This window comes from Pipistrellus kuhlii, unplaced genomic scaffold, assembly GCF_014108245.1.
Source record: "Pipistrellus kuhlii isolate mPipKuh1 unplaced genomic scaffold, mPipKuh1.p scaffold_m20_p_22, whole genome shotgun sequence".
NCBI classification, from domain to species: Eukaryota; Metazoa; Chordata; class Mammalia; order Chiroptera; family Vespertilionidae; genus Pipistrellus; species Pipistrellus kuhlii.
In genome coordinates this window covers 6,461,800-6,479,074 of record NW_023425521.1, presented here as the reverse complement: position 1 = coordinate 6,479,074, position 17,275 = coordinate 6,461,800, and the positions used below count along the sequence as shown (strand labels likewise).

General features: G+C 61.6%; 1 protein-coding gene across 1 annotated transcript in view; it reads left to right on the top strand.

Annotated features, from left to right (window-relative positions):
* Positions 1-11,516, top strand: part of AXIN2 (axin 2) — a 29,961-nt gene extending 18,445 nt beyond the window's left edge. Inside the window, 8 exon segments of the mRNA XM_045586286.1 lie at positions 935-1,037; positions 3,307-3,447; positions 3,548-3,598; positions 3,600-4,075; positions 4,712-4,954; positions 5,461-5,556; positions 6,679-6,846; positions 9,995-11,516. Of these exon segments, the coding sequence (XP_045442242.1) occupies positions 935-1,037; positions 3,307-3,447; positions 3,548-3,598; positions 3,600-4,075; positions 4,712-4,954; positions 5,461-5,556; positions 6,679-6,846; positions 9,995-10,121 (1,405 nt within the window). The 3' untranslated portion in view covers positions 10,122-11,516.
* The last annotated feature ends 5,759 nt before the right edge of the window (positions 11,517-17,275 follow it).

The window sequence follows — 17,275 nt, the reverse complement described above, 5'->3', positions numbered from 1 at the left end:
CTAAAGCTTCCTAGGCCATCCTGCATTTTCCCCTGCTCACATGCCCAGTGCCTAGAACAAGGTTTGGCCCATGGTAGGTACTCCCAAACTGGAATGATCTGCACAGAATGCCAGAGTGGGCGCTTGTCCCTGTGCCCACATGGGTCACGGCTCTGAGACTTTGTTGGCCGGGATGGGAGCGGAGGGAAGGAAACAGCCCGAACTCACCCTGCTGGCGGTTTGTACAGGAAGAGATATGGAAACACCTTAGGTACCGTGGTCAGCAAACCGTGGCTCAAGAGCCATATGCGGCTCTTTGGCCCCTTGAGTGTGGCTCTTCCACAAAAAGATCACGGCCTGGGCGAGTCTATTTTGAAGAAGTGGCGTTGGAAGAAGTTTAAGTTTAAAAAATGTCGCTCTCAAAAGAAATTTCCATCGTTGTGCTGTTGATACTTGGCTCTGTGGACCGATGAGTTTGCCGACCAATGACCTAGGAGGTTGAGGTTGGAGACTTAATGCACAGCTTCACTCACGCCCGGCGTGGCCCTCTGTGGTCTGGCCCCTCTGCCAGCTGGGTTTTGCCCTGGTACGCGCCACAAGGCTGGTTTCCTGGTTCAGGGTAGTGTGCTGTGGTGGCAACAGGTTGTTGGGGGACCCAAAGGGTCTTGGGATCCCCTGCTTCAGGCACCTGTAAAATGGGGCGTCTTCACTCGGAGAGAACAGCCTAGCCTGGGCGATGAGCTTACCACCCTCTTTCCAAGTTGGGGATCCTGCACCCGCGAGGAAGGCCTTCCAGAGAGGGTTGGTGGGCAGGAGGCTTGGCCCTGGGACGGTGGATTGACTCTCCCGCGGGGACAGCCGTGGCCGGGGGGCAGGGGGCACTGGGGAGGTGCGAGGCTCCGTCCTTGGTGGACTGAGCATCTCGTGAGCCTGCGGGTTCTGTCTTTCCCCTCAGAGATGGAATCCCTCCTTACCGCGTGGGCAGTAAGAAACAGCTCCAGAGAGAAATGCATCGCAGCGTGAAGGCCAATGGCCAAGTGTCTCTACCTCATTTCCCGGTGAGTATAGCCTAGAGGGGGCGGTGACGGTGTCCGGCCACCGAGCCAGGGGGTGGGCGGAGCAGGGCCATGGAGGCCGCGGGAGGGGCCGTGCTGGGCCTGCTGGGAGCGGGGTGGGAGGGGAGACCAGGCAGGCGTGCTCATGGGGTTCCTTGGGTCGTGATGCTGAGCAGAGGGGAGCTTGACGTGACCTTCCCGAACCCTTCCATCTCCTCCGTTCATAAAAGACAGTTCTCTGTGAGAAAGAGACCAAAGCAGTTCCTCTGGGAAGCCAGGACATGACAGCAGGTCACCCACGCTTCTCCTTGGTCCCGCTGGGATGGGAGCGTCCTGAGGGCAGGGAGTTTTGTCTCTTCTGGTGGCCTCCCTGTGCACAGAAGCGAACAGTGCCTGGCGCCTAGGAGGCGCTTGTTGATTGATGATTGATTGGATGAATGAGGAAGAAGTGGCTCGAGGAATGTGCTTCCTGTGGGAGGGAAATTTCATCCCTGGGACATTCTTGTGTGGACTGCGCGGCTCAGTCGTTCCCATCACCCACGTGTCTACTGACGTGGCCATTTCTCCTGCTGACCCGAGGCCCCGGAGGGCAGCAATAGCACCGGGTCTGTGTCTCCCCCCCCCACATCCCCCCCCACCCCCCCGCCGTGGCTCAGCTCCTGCCCTAGGCTCTGCACCCAGTGCGAGCTGCATGAGCGCAGTGCTGGCAGCGAGGGTCGCGAGAGCCGCTTCCTCCTGCGGTTGCGATGAGAGGCCAGCCTGGCAGGAAGGACCCCTCTGCGCCCTCCCTTCTCTTTCCATGTCTGGAGGGCAGCCCGTAGGTGCCCCCTGTACATTTCAGGGCTGTGCCTCTGGCGGTGCTCTGAGATGCAGGTTGCAAGGGTGCTGCCCCTGGGGCCGGAGCGGGGGGCGTGCCCAGCGTAGAGCAGCACCTGTGTTGACGAGTCCTTCGGGCCCACAGGTTATGCTGCATTTGGAAAAGGAACACTGGGAATTGCTGCTCCTGAGCTGCATCGCTGCACGGATTGCAGCCGGAGCGGCTCTCTCTGGAACCCTGCACAGTCCGGGGCGGACGGAGCCTTGTCCTAAAATTAGCACATTAAGCTTGCTTTCTGGGGATCTCCAGCATCCCCCTCCTCAATGGCACTACCCCCCAAATACAACAGTATTGATGACATAAACATTTTTTTTGACAGGCCAGGGGTATATGTGTATCGATAAAGAAACCTCCGAACAGCCAGGCTTGTCGGTTGGAGGATTTTGTCTTGGGGTGTGCAGACCAAGTTCCCCAGGTGGCGGCCCCTCATGGGGAGGGGAGCCTCAGGGAGCCGGCCTGTGTGAGAAGGACCATCTCCTACCGAGGGTCTGCAGCGAGGCTGTAGGGTCATCAGCGGGGGGATGCCGGCCTGCCCCCGCCGCCCCCCAGAGAAAAGGGCAAAGCGAGAGGGAAATGAGGAAGGAGGCAGGACGGCGGGGAGGAGGGAGGGTGAGCGAGATGACGGGGGGAGAGCGCTGGGCGGCAGTGGGGGTTCTCGCTGTTTGCTGCTCTTGGCAGGCGATCTCGGTGCCTTTTTATATTCCGCACTTGATTTGGAGATGTTCCCTTTCCCTTGATGGAGCGGCTTCAGGCAGCCAAGCTCAGCAGAGTCCTGCTGCTAGCCCGCAGCAGCTTCTTCGTTTCCCGCACACAGGGCGGGCGGGGGCGGGGCGGCAGATCTAGGACAGCGCGGAGACAACACCGCCTCAAAGGTGCGCAGTGTGCGGCCGGGAAATAAATTACCGCCGCTTCTGATCCGGCCGCCCCCCACCTCCCTTCCAATCTCATTTCTTCTTCTTTTTTTTAATTTCCAACTCCCTTTCTGTTTAGACTCCACTTTTTTTTTTTTTTTTATTCCTTGAGTCGGTCTCTCCCCTCCCCACCTCCGAGGCTGCCTCTCTCTCTCTCTCTCTCTCTCTTTTTTTGATGTTTGACAACAGTCTTTGAAGATTGTCGACTTCAGAGTCGCTACTGATGGGCTGGTTGTACTACAGAGAGAACAAGCGGGGCCTCTCGGAGTGCGACCAACTGCTCCTGCCCACGGCCAGCGCCGGCGGGGCCCATGGCGCTCCATGAGGCCGGGCGCCGGCACATAAAGCTCCCCGGCAGCCCGGCCACGCTGCCTGCACCGGACGGAGCCGCCGCGCGCACCGCCGGCCCGGCCAGCTCCGTCCGTCCATCCGGCACGGCCGCCGGCCGGCTAAGCGTGCCCGCTCTCCTCCCCGCGCCCCGCAGAGAACCCACCGCCTGCCCAAGGAGATGACCCCCGTGGACCCCGCCGCCTTCGCGGCCGAGCTGATCTCCCGGCTGGAGAAGCTGCAGCTGGAGCTGGCGAGCCGGCACAGCCTGGAGGAGCGGCTGCAGCAGATGCGCGAGGTAGTGCCGGCCCCGCCCGCCCGCCCGCCCGCCCGGTCCCCACGCGTGCCAGGGCCCCCACCCCCTGCTCACCGCCCCCTTCTGCCGCCTCCCCTTCCAGGACGAGGAGAAGGAGGGTCCCGAGCTGGTGCTGGGCCTGCGGGATGGGGCGCCCCCCCCAGCACCCCCTCTCCCTCCTGCCCTCCGGCAGCTACGAGGAGGACCCGCAGACCATCCTGGACGACCACCTGTCCCGGGTCCTCAAGACCCCCGGCTGCCAGTCCCCCGGCGTGGGCCGCTCCAGTCCCCGCGCCCGCGCCCGCTCCCCCGACCACCACCACCACCACCACCACCAGCCGCCGTACCACCCCCTGCTGCCCCCCGGGGCCAAGCTGCCCCCCGCCGCCGCCGCCTCGCCCGCCGGCTGCCTCCTCCTCGGGGCCAAGGGCTTCGTGACCAAGCAGACCACGAAGCACGTCCACCACCACTACATCCACCACCACGCCGTCCCCAAGACCAAGGAGGAGATGGAGGCCGAGGCCGCCCACAGGGTGCGCTGCTTCTGCCCCGGGGGCCCCGAGTACTACGGCTACCCCAAGGGCAGGGGCCACCCCAAGGCGCTGGAGCCCGGGCCCGCCGAGCACTGCGGGTGAGTGTCCGGGAGCCGGCTGTCCCGGGGGTGGGTGAGGTCAGAGGTCAGAGGTCAGGGGCATGTTGCTTCCAGGAAGGGAGGAGGGTGCACAGGGTGGGGAGGCAGGGGGAACAGGTGCATCTCACCCCCCCCCCCCTTCACCGTCCCATCTTTGGGGGGTGGGGAGGGCGTCCCAGAGAGGTTAGGGGTGTGGTTCTCGGGTCCCCACAGCGGCAGCTGAGGCAGCGCCCTGCCCAGGGGAGACAGGGCTCAGGATGTCTGGCAGTGGATGCTGGAGACCGAGGGGCCGAGCAAGCCCGGGCCCCGTAGGTAAACACGCCCCCGGCGCCACCCCCAGAGCGGCCGCTGCCGGAGGAGCCGTGGGGTCGGCTATTTTTGCCGGCGGCCGGAAACACATGTGACTGTTTGCTCCCGCTGCCGCCGCCGTCTTAATATTAAGCGCTGGCCGGAGCGGACCGCAAAAATGCCATGTTTTTGGCAACGCCCCCCGTCTGTGTTATGGCAGTTATTTTTTTTCTCCTCTCTGAAGGCAGAATAGGGAAGTTGCTCTTGAAGTCACATTTTCCAGTTTTCCTGACCCAGTTTCTCTCTCCTCCTGCTTTCTCTCCCCGCCCGCCCTCCCTCCCCGCTCAGCGCCCAGAGCACAAAGAAGGCGTCCCCTGCGGAGCCCGTCCGGGGGCCCCCCGCCGCCGAGCGCCCCGGCCGGCACCACCTGTGGGGGGGCGGGGGCGGCGGCGGGCACTCCCGAGCCGCCGCCCGCGCCCACCTGTTCGCCCAGGACCCCGCCATGCCGCCCCTGACGCCTCCCAACACGCTGGCGCAGCTGGAGGAGGCCTGCCGCCGGCTGGCCGAGGTGTCCAAGCCCCCGAAGCAGCGGTGAGTGGGCGCTGGGATGGAGGGCGTGGACGGAGGGACCTGGCCTGGGGCTAAGGGAAGGGCCCTTTTCTGGCCGAGTCACACTGTCCCCTCCAGCTTCTAGAAACGGTTGCCTTTCGTTTTATTCGTCCCGGAGAGCTAGCCGGGATCTGGGAGGCACGTCGTGCGGTCATTCCTCCAAACCCCACTCCTTACCGATGCCCGGACCGTGTAAGCCTGGTCCGCTGAGCAGACGCGAAGCCGTGACCGAGCCCATGGGGACTGTGGGGCCCGCCGCCCTCTGCCTGGCTCGCAGGGTCCGCCCCGGGTCCTCCCTCCGAGGGCTCAGGAGGGCCGTTCCCAAGGCCTCCTCCGGGCCACCTACAGCCGCTGCAGGTGGGTCTCCGTGGCTGGGAGGCAGGTCTGTGTCTGTTCGCAAGGCCACAGGCGGGCGTTTTCTGTCCGCTCCCCGTCGGCCCTGGGGACGCAGGCTTCCCTCTGACCCCTCTGCCCCGGTGTGTCCCCAGGTGCTGCGTGGCCAGCCAGCAGAGGGACAGGAGCCACGTGGCCACGGGCCAGACGGGAGCCACGCCTTTCTCCGCCCCAGGCCTGGCTGCAGAAGAGTGAGTGTCTGTGCCCAGACCACCCTGCGGTCGGTTTACGTTTCAGGGGTGTTGACGATCGGCATTGGGCGATTTTCGAAAACCTTTTTTTTTTTTTTTACCACGTAACCGCCCCGATGTTAACATGTTAGTGACGAGGAGCAGGGAACACGGCTGTTGCCGTACGTTAGGATCCTGAGACGTCTGCCTGGACTGAGCCACGCACGCGGACGTGGGCACCAGGGTTCCTCCACACGCTGACCGGAGGCTGAGGCCTGACGCCTCATCAGAAGGTCCCCCAACCCGGATGTGAGCCCGCGGGAGGCTCTGGGCCACACGGAGCGGGAAGGTGGCGGCCACCGCGGCAGGTGGGGGGGGGGAGGGAGGGCGGCCTCCGTGGCTTTGCTCGGGGCAAACAGCATCGCCCCTGCTGGCACTGCGAGTCCCTTTGTCAGCGTGCCCTCTCCCCACGCGGGCGGACGGAGAGGGCTGACCGGGTGGCGCGTGTGGAAAGAGCTACTGGAGAGCGCTGACCGGGTCTAAATAATTAAAGTGGTTTTTTCTCAGCTGCCTCCTCACGAGCAGTGAGCCGGGTTTGAAGTCCCGAGCGAGCCGCCGCCCTGCGCCCTTTTGCGTTCATTGGTTGACCTTCGTCTACCAGCGGTTCCGGCCCGAGCTTGTTTTTTTTGTTTTTGTTCTCAAGCCACTCTACAAAAACCCCAGATAAATGGAGGGGGGTCGGCATGACTGTGGGCTCACCCCCCCACACACACACACACACACGGGGGGGGGGGGGGGGGCTCCAGCCTTTCCATCCCGCGGGGTGCACGGAGTTTGTCTCCAGGGCGTCCTGAGCAGGAGTGTCCTCGGGGCTCTGTGATAGGAGGCCCCCATGGGTGCTGAAGCAGGAAGAGAAACAGGAGCAATTTGTGCAACCGAGAGGGACTGGTCCCTGCTTGTGCCCCACACGGTGACCTGGGGTGGACTGCACTCACCAGAGGCTGCCAGCCTCTGACATGGGGATCCCTTTACCTCTGTTTGGAGAGTGTGTGTGTGCGTGTGTATGTGTGTGTGTGTTTGCGTGTCGCGTGTTCGCTCGCTGCCTTCAGAGGCTGAGCTCGCTGTGTTGCATCTTCCTTTCAGTCACAAAGAGCCAAAGAAGCCGGCGGGGGTCCTCGCGCTCCAGGCCAGCGAGCTGGTCCTCACGTACTTCTTCTGTGGGGAAGAAATCCCGTACAGGAGGATGCTGAAGGCGCAGAGCCTGACCCTGGGCCACTTTAAAGAGCAGCTCAGCAAAAAGGGGAACTATAGGTAAGAAGAGTCCCTGGCTTCTCTCTGCTCAGAGCCGAGAGCCGAGGGACTGCGCCGACCTGGCCAGCCCTGGGAGGGGCCGTGGAGGGGGCTGCCGCCTGCTGTTCCCACCTTCTCGCTCCCTCGCTCCCTCACCACCCTCAGAAATAGCAGCAGCAGCAGTGGGGAGGGCTTTCCCACCAGGTGAGCAGGATGCTGAGGAGGACCGTGGCAGGAGGAGAGCTGGGCTGGGACCACCTTACGGGACTCGCCTGGAAGGGAGAGAGGTGGGGGGGGGAAGGGGGAATAGAGAGAAACGGACACACAGCCCCATTAGGGGACCAGAAGACTGCTGTCCTGGCGTGGGTGTAGAGAGACGCCCACACACCAGGCCTGGGGAAGGGCAGAGGCCGTGGCCTGGAAGGGCAGGCAGTGTTCCTCTTCCTCACTCTCCTCAAGAGCTGTCTTCCTTCGTCTTATGAGTCGCATGAATCAGGGTGCTGTTCTGTTACAACAGAGGGGGGCCAGGCCGGGCCCGTGGGGGTCCGTGGTTGGGCACCCACCTGTGAACCAGGAAGTCACGGTTTGGTTCCTGTCAGGACACGTGCTCGGGTTACAGGCTCGATCCCCAGCGTGGGGCGTGCAGGAGGCAGCCGACCGATGATTCTGTAGTCATTGACGTTTCTCTTTCTCTCCCTTCTTCCCTAAAATCAATAAAAACATATTTTAAAAAACAGATGGGGTAGGCAGGACCTGTGGGTGGGCACCGGGTGGACAGGGGTCCTAGGAAGGGAGCTGGCCCACCTTCTGGGCTTCCTTTCCCGCTCTGCACCATGGAGATGCCCACCCAGGCCTCCAGGGGACCCAGGCCGGGTTAGAGCGGAGGCCCCGTTTCCTGTCCCTGCTCCCTTACCTGGCGACAGGTGGCTACTGCACCTTAACCCATCCAGCCCCACCTGCCCTCCCCCGTGGCCTTCCTCCCCGGGGACTGTGCGGAGGCCTGGGACGAGGGGCAGGCAAGGGTGCCTGGTGGGCACGGGCTCCTGGGCCCCGGGGACTCCGCCTCCAGGGCCCCAGCACCCATGACTTCAATATTTTTATTGATTTTAGGGAAGAAGGGGGGGGGGGAGAAATATCAATGACAAGAGAGAATCACTGACCGGCTGCCTCCTGCCGCCAGGAGCAGCCACCTCCACCGGCCGCTGGGCGGGGCAGGGGCGGAGGGGTGGCTGGGTCGGAGGAAGGGGTGGGGTTCGGGTGGCTGAGGAGCGGGGTGCGGAGCGGCTTCAGTCCTTCCCGACGACACACCTGGGCTGTGACCCGCTGACCCCATCAGAGGCTTGAGTGGGGGTCCGGGGGGCCTGGCGGCCGCCGCCCTTTGATCGGGAGGGACACCAGGCGAAACATCCCACGGGGGCGCCTCCAGGGACCCGTTTGGATCTCGGCTTTGGCTCGGCCGGGCCCGGAGGACCTGCCCGTAACCTTCGGGGACAGGGGCCGAGCGGAGCGGCTGCAGGGAGGCTGGGCGCAGCCGCTCGGCCACATCTGGCTCTGATTTCTCTCTTTCTCTCTCTCCCCCCGGCGCACTTAATAAGCCGGCTTTGAAGCCGCCGGCCTCCCCTCTAATGCACACAGCCTCGCACAGGGCCGCGCTCACATTCCTGACCGACTGGATCAGCCTGTGGCCAGGCCCCTCCCCTCCTTATCGCTCCGCTGGCCCTCCTGGCCGAGCAGGCTCCCCCTCCTCCGGGGCTGTGGGGGCACAGGGTGCCATGCCTCGCCCCCCCCCCCCGCACCCCCACAGGAAAAGGCCCGGGGAGCGGGGAGCGGGGAGCGGCCGCGTTGAGCAATCGCGTGGCAGAGGCTCAGAAGGAGAGCGGCCCCTCGCGGCGTGCCAGGCGCGATTGGTGCCAGATGTCAGAAGAAAGCGGCGTTTGCCACCTAGAGCGCGGTGCCCTAGAAAAGCCCGCGGCTGCGGGAGGGCAGGGCCGCGAGCACGTTTGGGGGCGGGGGGCGGGGGGGAGGGAACGTGGCCTCTCCCCGTCTGGAAGAGGGTGCAATTGTGCGAAAGGTCCTGGCGTGTTTGCCGGGAGAGCCGGCCTGGGGAACGGGGGGGCGGGGGGGGACCCCGCAGGGTGGCATCGGCACTGGAGCCTCTCCCTCCGGAAAAGGAGCCTTCCCGCCAGAGTGCCCTGTGCCCGGGCCCCTCCCGCTCGCTCACCCCCTTCCTCCCGGCCCCGCACAGGCCGTGCTCGCACCGCGGGCCCCGGGCCGCACTTCAGCTGGGCCGGGAACGCTGCAAACAAAGGGCCTTGACTAAACCCAGCTGTCTGACTTGACTCAGTCTTATCTCCCAGGAAAGTATTTGGCTCGCCTTCATTAAAGAAGAAAAAAAAAAAAGCATAGCACACACCAAGGGGAACTGATTTTAAGAGAAAGAGCAAGAACAAAATACAGCCATAACCCTGAGACACAACTGGGTTTTTAGACAGGCCCCCAGCCAGGGGACTAGGTGTGTGGGATCCTATGGAGGGGTGCCCCTCGCTGGGGACGGGGAAGGAAGGGGCTGGGGGGGCGCCCGGAGAGACTGCTCCTTTGAGTCTGTACGATTAACAGCCTTCGGAGGAAAAGGGCCGGGGTGGGATAAAGGAAACCTCTAATCATTGGGCATAATGTTTGGGCCTTTCGTGTTTGACCTTGGAGGCGGGGGGGGGGGGGGGGGGGGGGGGGTGGTGTGTGTGGCTGCCCCAGAGACCAGCCGGTGGAGCTGGCAGCCAGGTGCTGGCCAGGGAAAGATCAGGAGGAAGTGGCCACGTCGGGTGGCTGGGCTGGGGTCTCTAAGGGACCCCTCTCGGCTGCAGTGCCTTTACCCCTCCTTACCCCGCACCCCCCTCTCCCCCAATAAAAAAGGAGACAGACAGCTGTGCTGGGCAAGGTGCGCTCTCCGCAGGGGGAGTGATGGGTGGAGGCCCGCAGCCTCGGAGCTGCTGGCAGGGCAGCCTGCGCCCGCCTGTGCCCTTGGCTCGGGGAGCCCCGGGTCCCCTCGGCCAGCTAAGGGCCGAGGTCTGCCCTCACACCCGCTGCCTCAGCATTGCCCCACGCTTCTCTCCAAGCAGGAAATGCACTCTTACCGAGATGCTTTTTTGTTTCTGTGTTTTTTCCTGTTAAGGTATTACTTCAAAAAGGCCAGCGACGAGTTTGCGTGCGGCGCGGTGTTCGAGGAGGTCTGGGACGACGAGACGGTGCTGCCCATGTACGAGGGCCGGATCCTGGGCAAGGTGGAGCGGATCGACTGAGCCGGCGGGGCAGCCCCGCAGCCTGGGACGCGAGCCACCGCCGAGCATCACAAAGGAGGAATTAACAAGAAAAGAAAAGGGAAAAAAAATAAGCAATGAAGACAAAGTCTAGGGAAGCGTTGGCCACCGGGCCTTGGGAGGGCGGGGGGAGGGTGGCTTTTCGTCCTTCACGCGCTGGGTACCGAGCTACGAGAAGCCCGAACTATTTATTGAAACCATGACCACTCCTGGCCGTCGAAGATGCCCGCGGCGTCTGAGAGACGGCCGTCCGTCACCTATGACTTCCTAGGGACCCGAGACCCATGAACTGAGGGACTGTGTACAGCTCCCCCGAACCGGAACCCTTACCGATATTTATTGAACACGTGACTGTCCCTGGCCCCGGTTTACGGAAATGCTGCTGACGCCACGGGAGGGGGCGGCGGGTTCTGAGCGCAGGGCGCAGGCGCGTTTTCTCCGAGTGAAGGTAGCTGTGTCTAGGGGTGCCCTGCCACTGGCGGACATGCAGAAATCGGTGCATTTTTTTTTTTTTTTTTTCTGTGCTGCTGTATGTTGTCAAAAAGGGTCTTGAGGTTTGACTTGACGTTGCCACATCACCACCACTTGGGGTCGCCTTGTTGTGGATGTTCGTTGCTGAGCACAGCTGTTTCTTTCTCCCCCTTTTTTATTGGGGGGAGGGGGGAGGGGGGCTGGGAAGGGCAAAGCAGGCCTCCTGGGGGCCCCCCCAAGTCAACCCACAACACCCCGTAGCTCCCCACCAAGGCCCAGCGCTCAGTGCCCGAGGCCCGTGAGAACCCCGAGGTTCAACGTGCATTCATTGGAGTCGATCCTTCTAGTACCCTCCCCTGTGCCCCCTCCCCCCCCCTTTTTTTTTTACTCTGGGCCACAGCCATTCTGGAAAGCACCTCCCCCCGCCCCCGCCCCGCACAGGAGCGAAAAGCTATGGGAAGACCTAGCAGCACCTTCGTCTGCCGCCCCCCCCCCCGGGCTTTTGTATTAAGTTAATCTGTGCATTCTGTCTGCCCGTTGCCTGTACTATACGTCTGTATATACCGTCCGGCGAAGGAGTATTAATAATCCACTATCTCTAGTGCTTGACTCGGAATCAGTACAGTACCTGTACCTGCACGGTGTCCCCATCCGTGTGTCGCCCTATATTGAGGGCTCGAGCTTTCCCTTGTTTTTTGAAAGGGGTTTATGTATAAATAATATTTTATGCCTTTTTATTACAAGTCTTGTACTCCAATGACTTTTTTGCCATGGCATTTTTGTTCTACTTATACTGTAAATTATGCATTATAAAAGAGTTCATTTAAGGAGAATTACTTGGTACAATAATTATTGTAATTAAAAGAGATGTAGCCTTTATTAAAGTTCTATATTTTTCAAAAAAAACCCAAACAAACACGCTGGCTTCCTCTTGGAATCCCCGGGGCGGGGGCGGGGGCGGGGGCGGGGGCGGGGCAGAGGCAGCCTGTGTGTGTGTGAGCTCCTGCCTGGGTCCCACCTGGACTCGGGAAACCATCCCTCCACCTGGGAGCCGCCTGAGGACGCCTGTGGGTCAGACCGCCTTCCATCTGGTCTGCCCGCCCGCCCTCCAGGCAGGTGTCCAGGCAGGCAGGTGAGTGCACTGAGGAGGGCTGACGGGTTTCAGTTGGGATCTCGGAGGTGAGGAGCCTCAGGAAACGGGTGTCAATCTGGAAAGTCCCAAGGGTCCCCTGAACCTGAGCCCAGTGCGGGGCCGGGCTGGAAAGGTGGCAGGGGCCCAGGAAGGGGGGACAAGGGCTTTCAGCACCGTCCGTGGACACTTCAATCCACTGGCCATGGAGCCTGGCGGGCAGTTAGCTCAACAAAGACAAGTACTCAGGGAACTGGGCTGTGTTCCCATCTGGGGGAGCATGTCGTTCGATTTAGAGTCCGAAGATGAACTGTTCTTAGAAATAAAGGGTGTGTGATGACAGTGGGGTGGGGTTGGCTTGCCCCTGCCCTGAGCAAGCCTGAGGCTGGCAGGATCTTCGTGCTGGTCCTGGCTGTGGGGAGGGGCGACGCCCGCCCACCCTCAGTGGCAGAGCCCTGGCCTCAGGCGCGGCTGCTGGGTGAGTAGGTGGGTGAGAGTATGTGGGAGCCTTGACCTCGGCCTCCAGGAGGCAGCTTGCACCCCCTCCCCTTCTAACTGGAACAGGGGCTCACAGCAGGGGTCCCCTAACCCACTTCCAGAACTGGAAGGCTCTTTCCAATCCCAGGAAACAGGCAGCCTACTGTGCGCGCTGGGGGTGGGGGGTGACGGGGCCCCCGCCTCTGTAAGCATCACGCCTGCTCATATTGTACCTCTCCTGAGAGGGCCCAGCGCTCTCCGCGCTCACGTTCACAGCCAGGTGCTCAGGAAGTGGGCTCTGACCTTGTAGAATCACCTGTGCCTTCCCCAGGGGAGGGCCTCTGCTTTCATTCCATCCTTAAAGGGGTCTGGACTCGAAGGAAAAAGCTAAACCAGCGGTCACCCATAGGTGGTCAGTGGACCACAGGTGGTCGATGAGGTCTGAAAGGTTAGTGACCGCTGAGCTAACCATGCTGGTGCTGTCCGCCCCTCTCTTCCCTGTCCCCAAACCATTCGACACCCGGCTCTTCCCGAACCTGCCTTCTCCGTCCCCGGTCTCACCTGGGAGCTGTGAGACGCACCGCCCGCCCCAGACCCAGGGCCAGGGCCTGTGTGCTCGGCCCCTCCTATGGCGCCTGGGCCATCAGAGTTGCCCCCTCTCGTCCTCTTGGGTCGTCCCCATTCTCAAGCCCAGCTGCAATGGGACTCGGCTCCCCAGCCCTCATCGGGCGCCTCCGAGAGCTCAGGCCTGTTTTCTGATTGATTGTTGACCAGCGAATCGGGTGAAGTGCGGGCTGGATCCGAGTCCCTCTCAGGTTCTCGGGGAGCCAGTTTCCTCCTACAGGAGGCGGGTGCTAAAGGGGCCCTCTCCCAGGCTGCTGGTATGGCCAAGGGAGGGGAGGTGGTCTTACCAGCCGCTCCTGTGGATCTCCCCTCCCCCTCCTGCTCCCACCCCTGGGCGTTGGCCCTGCCTCTCCAGCCCCTGGCACAGAACCAAGGAGGCGGTGGGCAAAGGCTGACCGGCTGTTGGACTGGGAAACAGACTTCCAACTAGAGCTGAGCTTTGGCCCAAAGCATCTGACATTTTTCTGCAAGCCTGTGACCTTCCCCAGGTGACCTTTCCCAGACTTGAAGAAAATACTTGGAAACACGTGGATGGGTCTGGAAGTGCAGGGTGCGGACAAAGGACCCTGTTTGACTCCCTCCTCGCCCGGAGCCTGCCGGGCCACAGTCAGCCGCCAAAGCGAAGGACACTGGCAATGACCCCGAAGCCGAGGTTCTGGTCTATTTGAATCACTCGGCCAGGCTGGCTTTTTCCTGTTGTTGTTTAGTGGTGGGTCTTTTTCGTTTGCTTTTTTACCTTTAGTAAATAATTGGGTTGTGCAGAAACTCCCCAAATTACATAGGTGGTTCAAAAAGTGATTCCCAGCTTCCTTAACTGTCATTGTTTCCCTTTAACCGGGTTTTCTAACCATCTGACAAGAGAGGGGTATCCACTGGGTTCTGTGACTTGTCCCAGGAAGTGGTAGCGCACACACACCCCACTGCCACCCACATACCCCACAGCCACACACACACCCCACTCACACACACACTCCACTGACACACCCACAGCCACCTCCCCCACACACAACCCACTCACACACCCCACTGACATACCACTCACACACACACCTCACTGACACACACACACACGACCACATAGTATTCACTATCTTGTAATCTTCATTTTTTACTCACTAACAGGCCATTGGCATATTTCCATTCCCATCGATATTTTCCTAGATTCCACAACATGACTTAAAGGTCCAGCTGAACACTCAGCTATTGAGCTAATGACACGGTTGGCCATTTTCCTGGTTTCCGAAGTCTGTAATCGGGAGTCACATCGTAGTGGAATCTTTGTAGCTAAAAGCTCCCGCCGTCTTCAGAGCTGGAGGGTCTTGAATGGTCAGGATGAAGGTTTTCCAGGTGGAACTTCTGCATCACAGGTCCTCTGGGAGCTGTGGCCATGTCCTGCCGTCCTGTCGGAGGCAGTGTCTTTCCGTCTCCGGGTGCCCCGTGCCTGCCCGTGGTTGACTCCCAAGCCTTGTCCGTGCCCTCGATGCACATCTCAGCCTGGGTGTGCGGGGCTGGCTCTCCTCCCTGAGCCAGGCCCGCCGTGCTGGTACCATTGCCGCTTGTAAGCTGGGCAGCCTTGAGCAATGACTTTTCCTCAACCCGGGCTGTGTCTGTAGGGTGGGAAAGTCATGGGCTTCCTTCACGGCACCCATGGGAGTGGCGGGGCTGCTCGGTCCCCGAAGGGAGTCTGGCTGCGAGAAGGGCCTCGTGCATGTCGGCGGCTACACTCGCTGCCGATCCCCACCATCCGGTCTGCATGCCTGACTCGGCTCAGCCCTTTTCCCTCCTTGCTCTCACCTGTCACGCAAAGCCCAGCTCCCCCCACGCGCCCCTTTCCTCTCGCCCAGGCTTCCTGCTCAGGACCCACCTGCTCGTTGGATGCTCACTGACCCAACTTTTCAGCGCTCCTGCCCTGAGGTGTAAGCCACCCCAAGAGCAAGGCCTGTGGCTCAGACATCTACGCCTACGAGCTTTGCAGAGACAGAGCCCACGCCTCCATCTCCCCCTCCCCCGCCCCCCAGGGACAGAGCCAGAGCACATTCATCCGACGGCCAGTGACCCCACCACCCTCCTTCACCCAACATCGGACGGCACTCCATCCTCCCAAACTTAAAATTCAAACTTAACTGGGCGCCTGGCGTGCAATCTGACAGCTCCAGTCGTGGCGGAGGCTGGGCATTCCCCACGCGACCTTCCTTCCTCTTCGCTCCAGACGTGCTTTCTGGTGCTGCAGAGAGGGGGGAGCTGGACACGCCCTTTCCCAGGACACTGCTCTGTGTCTGGGTGCGAAGCAGGTCCCGCCGTTGAGGTTTGCTCCCTGGGAGGCAGGGGCGCCTCCCTTCAGCTCTTGTCCAGGCACCAACCAAGTCATGGACACGGGGCTTCATGGCAGGCCACGTGGGCATCTGTTCTCAGCACCAGGGGGGCCCAGGGGCGTGGGGCTGGGGCAGATGGCCAAACTCAGGGGGGCGTCCAGCCACTAGCTAGCTCCTGGGCACGCGGTGGCTGTGGCTGCTGCCTGATAACAGGGTCGTGTCCGTGACCCCGGACCCATAAACACGCCCTGGGCACGTGAGCTCTGCAGGGTTCTGAAAGTCATGGCCAAGGGCTCCGCCTATGCCATTCGTGAGCCCTTTCGATTCCTATCCACCTTGTAGCCTGTGTCACTTCAAGCTGTTAAAATGCTGAATTAGTTCGGAGCTGCTGCCTCAAAGCACCGCAAATGATAAGTTACAACAGGAATGTGCAATCTCACAGCCCTGCAGGCTGCAAACCCTAAATCGAGGAGGCTCGGGGTGTGCTCCCTCCAGACCTGTAGGGGCAGGAGGACAGTCCTCTCACACGGTCCCTCCTCCCTGGTACTTGTCGGTGACGGTGCCCCGATCCCCCCTCTTCCTAAGGACACCCTGTCTATGGGATCACCCCCCTGCCATGATCCCGGCTTCACTTGACTATATCTACCAAGGCCCTATTTCCAAACAAGGTCCCTTTCTGAGGTTCTGGCTGTTGGGACTTTCCCATACCACGCTGGACGACACGGTATCACCCACAACAAACACCTGGACTGGTGTCTGTCCCCCGGCTGATAAAATCGCAGTGCCCACCGCTGTCTGTCCACACACACACACACACACAGCACACAACTGTAAAGAGGGAAACTCCAAGCATCACCTGAGAGAGAAACTTACTAGGATCCCATAGAAGACCTGACTCCCCGCCAAGCCCACCGGAAGGACGGCCTCCGGCCCGCCTCCCTCCACAGGCCCGGGCGGACTGAGCCGGTTTCCCTTGGGCACGCTCTGCCGGGGCAGCCCGCGTCTCTGCCCACCTGCTGCTGACCGGCCTCTGAGCCTCTCTCTGGGCCCAGGTAACAGTCGTCTCTCCAACCTACGTTGGTATAAAACCCGAAAAATAGGTCATTGGGAGGAAGGATGGGATTTCGGTCTCCAGAGATGGCCTGGCTGAGGGTATAAGGCCAGCCACCATCCTGTAGCTCTGAGACCTTCCGGCCCAGGCGAGCTGTCCGAACGCCTTCCTCTCTGAGACCTGAGTGTGGCGCGGGCCTGTGAGGGTGATTCCGCCATGTTCCCCCAAGGGCGAGGTTCTGCTGCCCGTCCTGGGGGTCCTCCTGACGGGCAGGGGAGGGGTTCTGCTCGGGCAGGGACCTTCACTGGGAAACTGGACCTCGGCTCCCGTGCCCGAGCGGGCAGCGAGTGCCCAGGTGCCCGTTTCCCCGAGGGGGGATGTCTCCTGCGGCAATCAATTGTTCTAAACGCTCCGTGAATCACTGTCAGGCCCTTGGCAGGCTGAAGGCAGCAAGAAGCAATTAGTCTTCTGATCAGCACGGCTTGTCAACATGAAAGGTTTGGGCAGAAGCGGCCTCCAGATGACACCCACTTCTGGGCATGCCTGAGATGGCCACAGGCCTTTGTTGTTTATTCTTCCTGCCCAGCAGACGCCTGGGGGGGAGGGGGGCAGGGGGGCGGGGAGGGGCTCCCCCGGGGGAGGGTCACAGCTGCCATCCATCTGAGCCCTGTTCCCCCAGCCTGGCCGGGCTCAGCGGGAAGCGGCCTCGGCTTCCAGCCCAGCGCCCCCCCCCCGCCCCTGCAGCACAGAGACCCTCCGGGCCCCCAGCCTCGTGAGAGGGCTGGGCGGCCTCAGCCACCTGCTTCCCGCCGCCAGAGGCCCATTATCCAGCCCTGGGGCCAGCCGGCCCAGGGAGGGACCAAGCGATGGCGAGGAAATGAACCACACGGAAGAGTGGATCATGATAGTGAGAGGTTGCCTTGTAAACGTGTGTGACATGGGCGGCTTAGAGAGTTTTTCCCCCTTTCATTATTTGCATTTTTTTCCCTGACCACAAAAGTAATAGGCATCATAAACATTTTGAAAACTACATGGAATTACACACAAAAACAAAGAAAAACAACAGCAACAA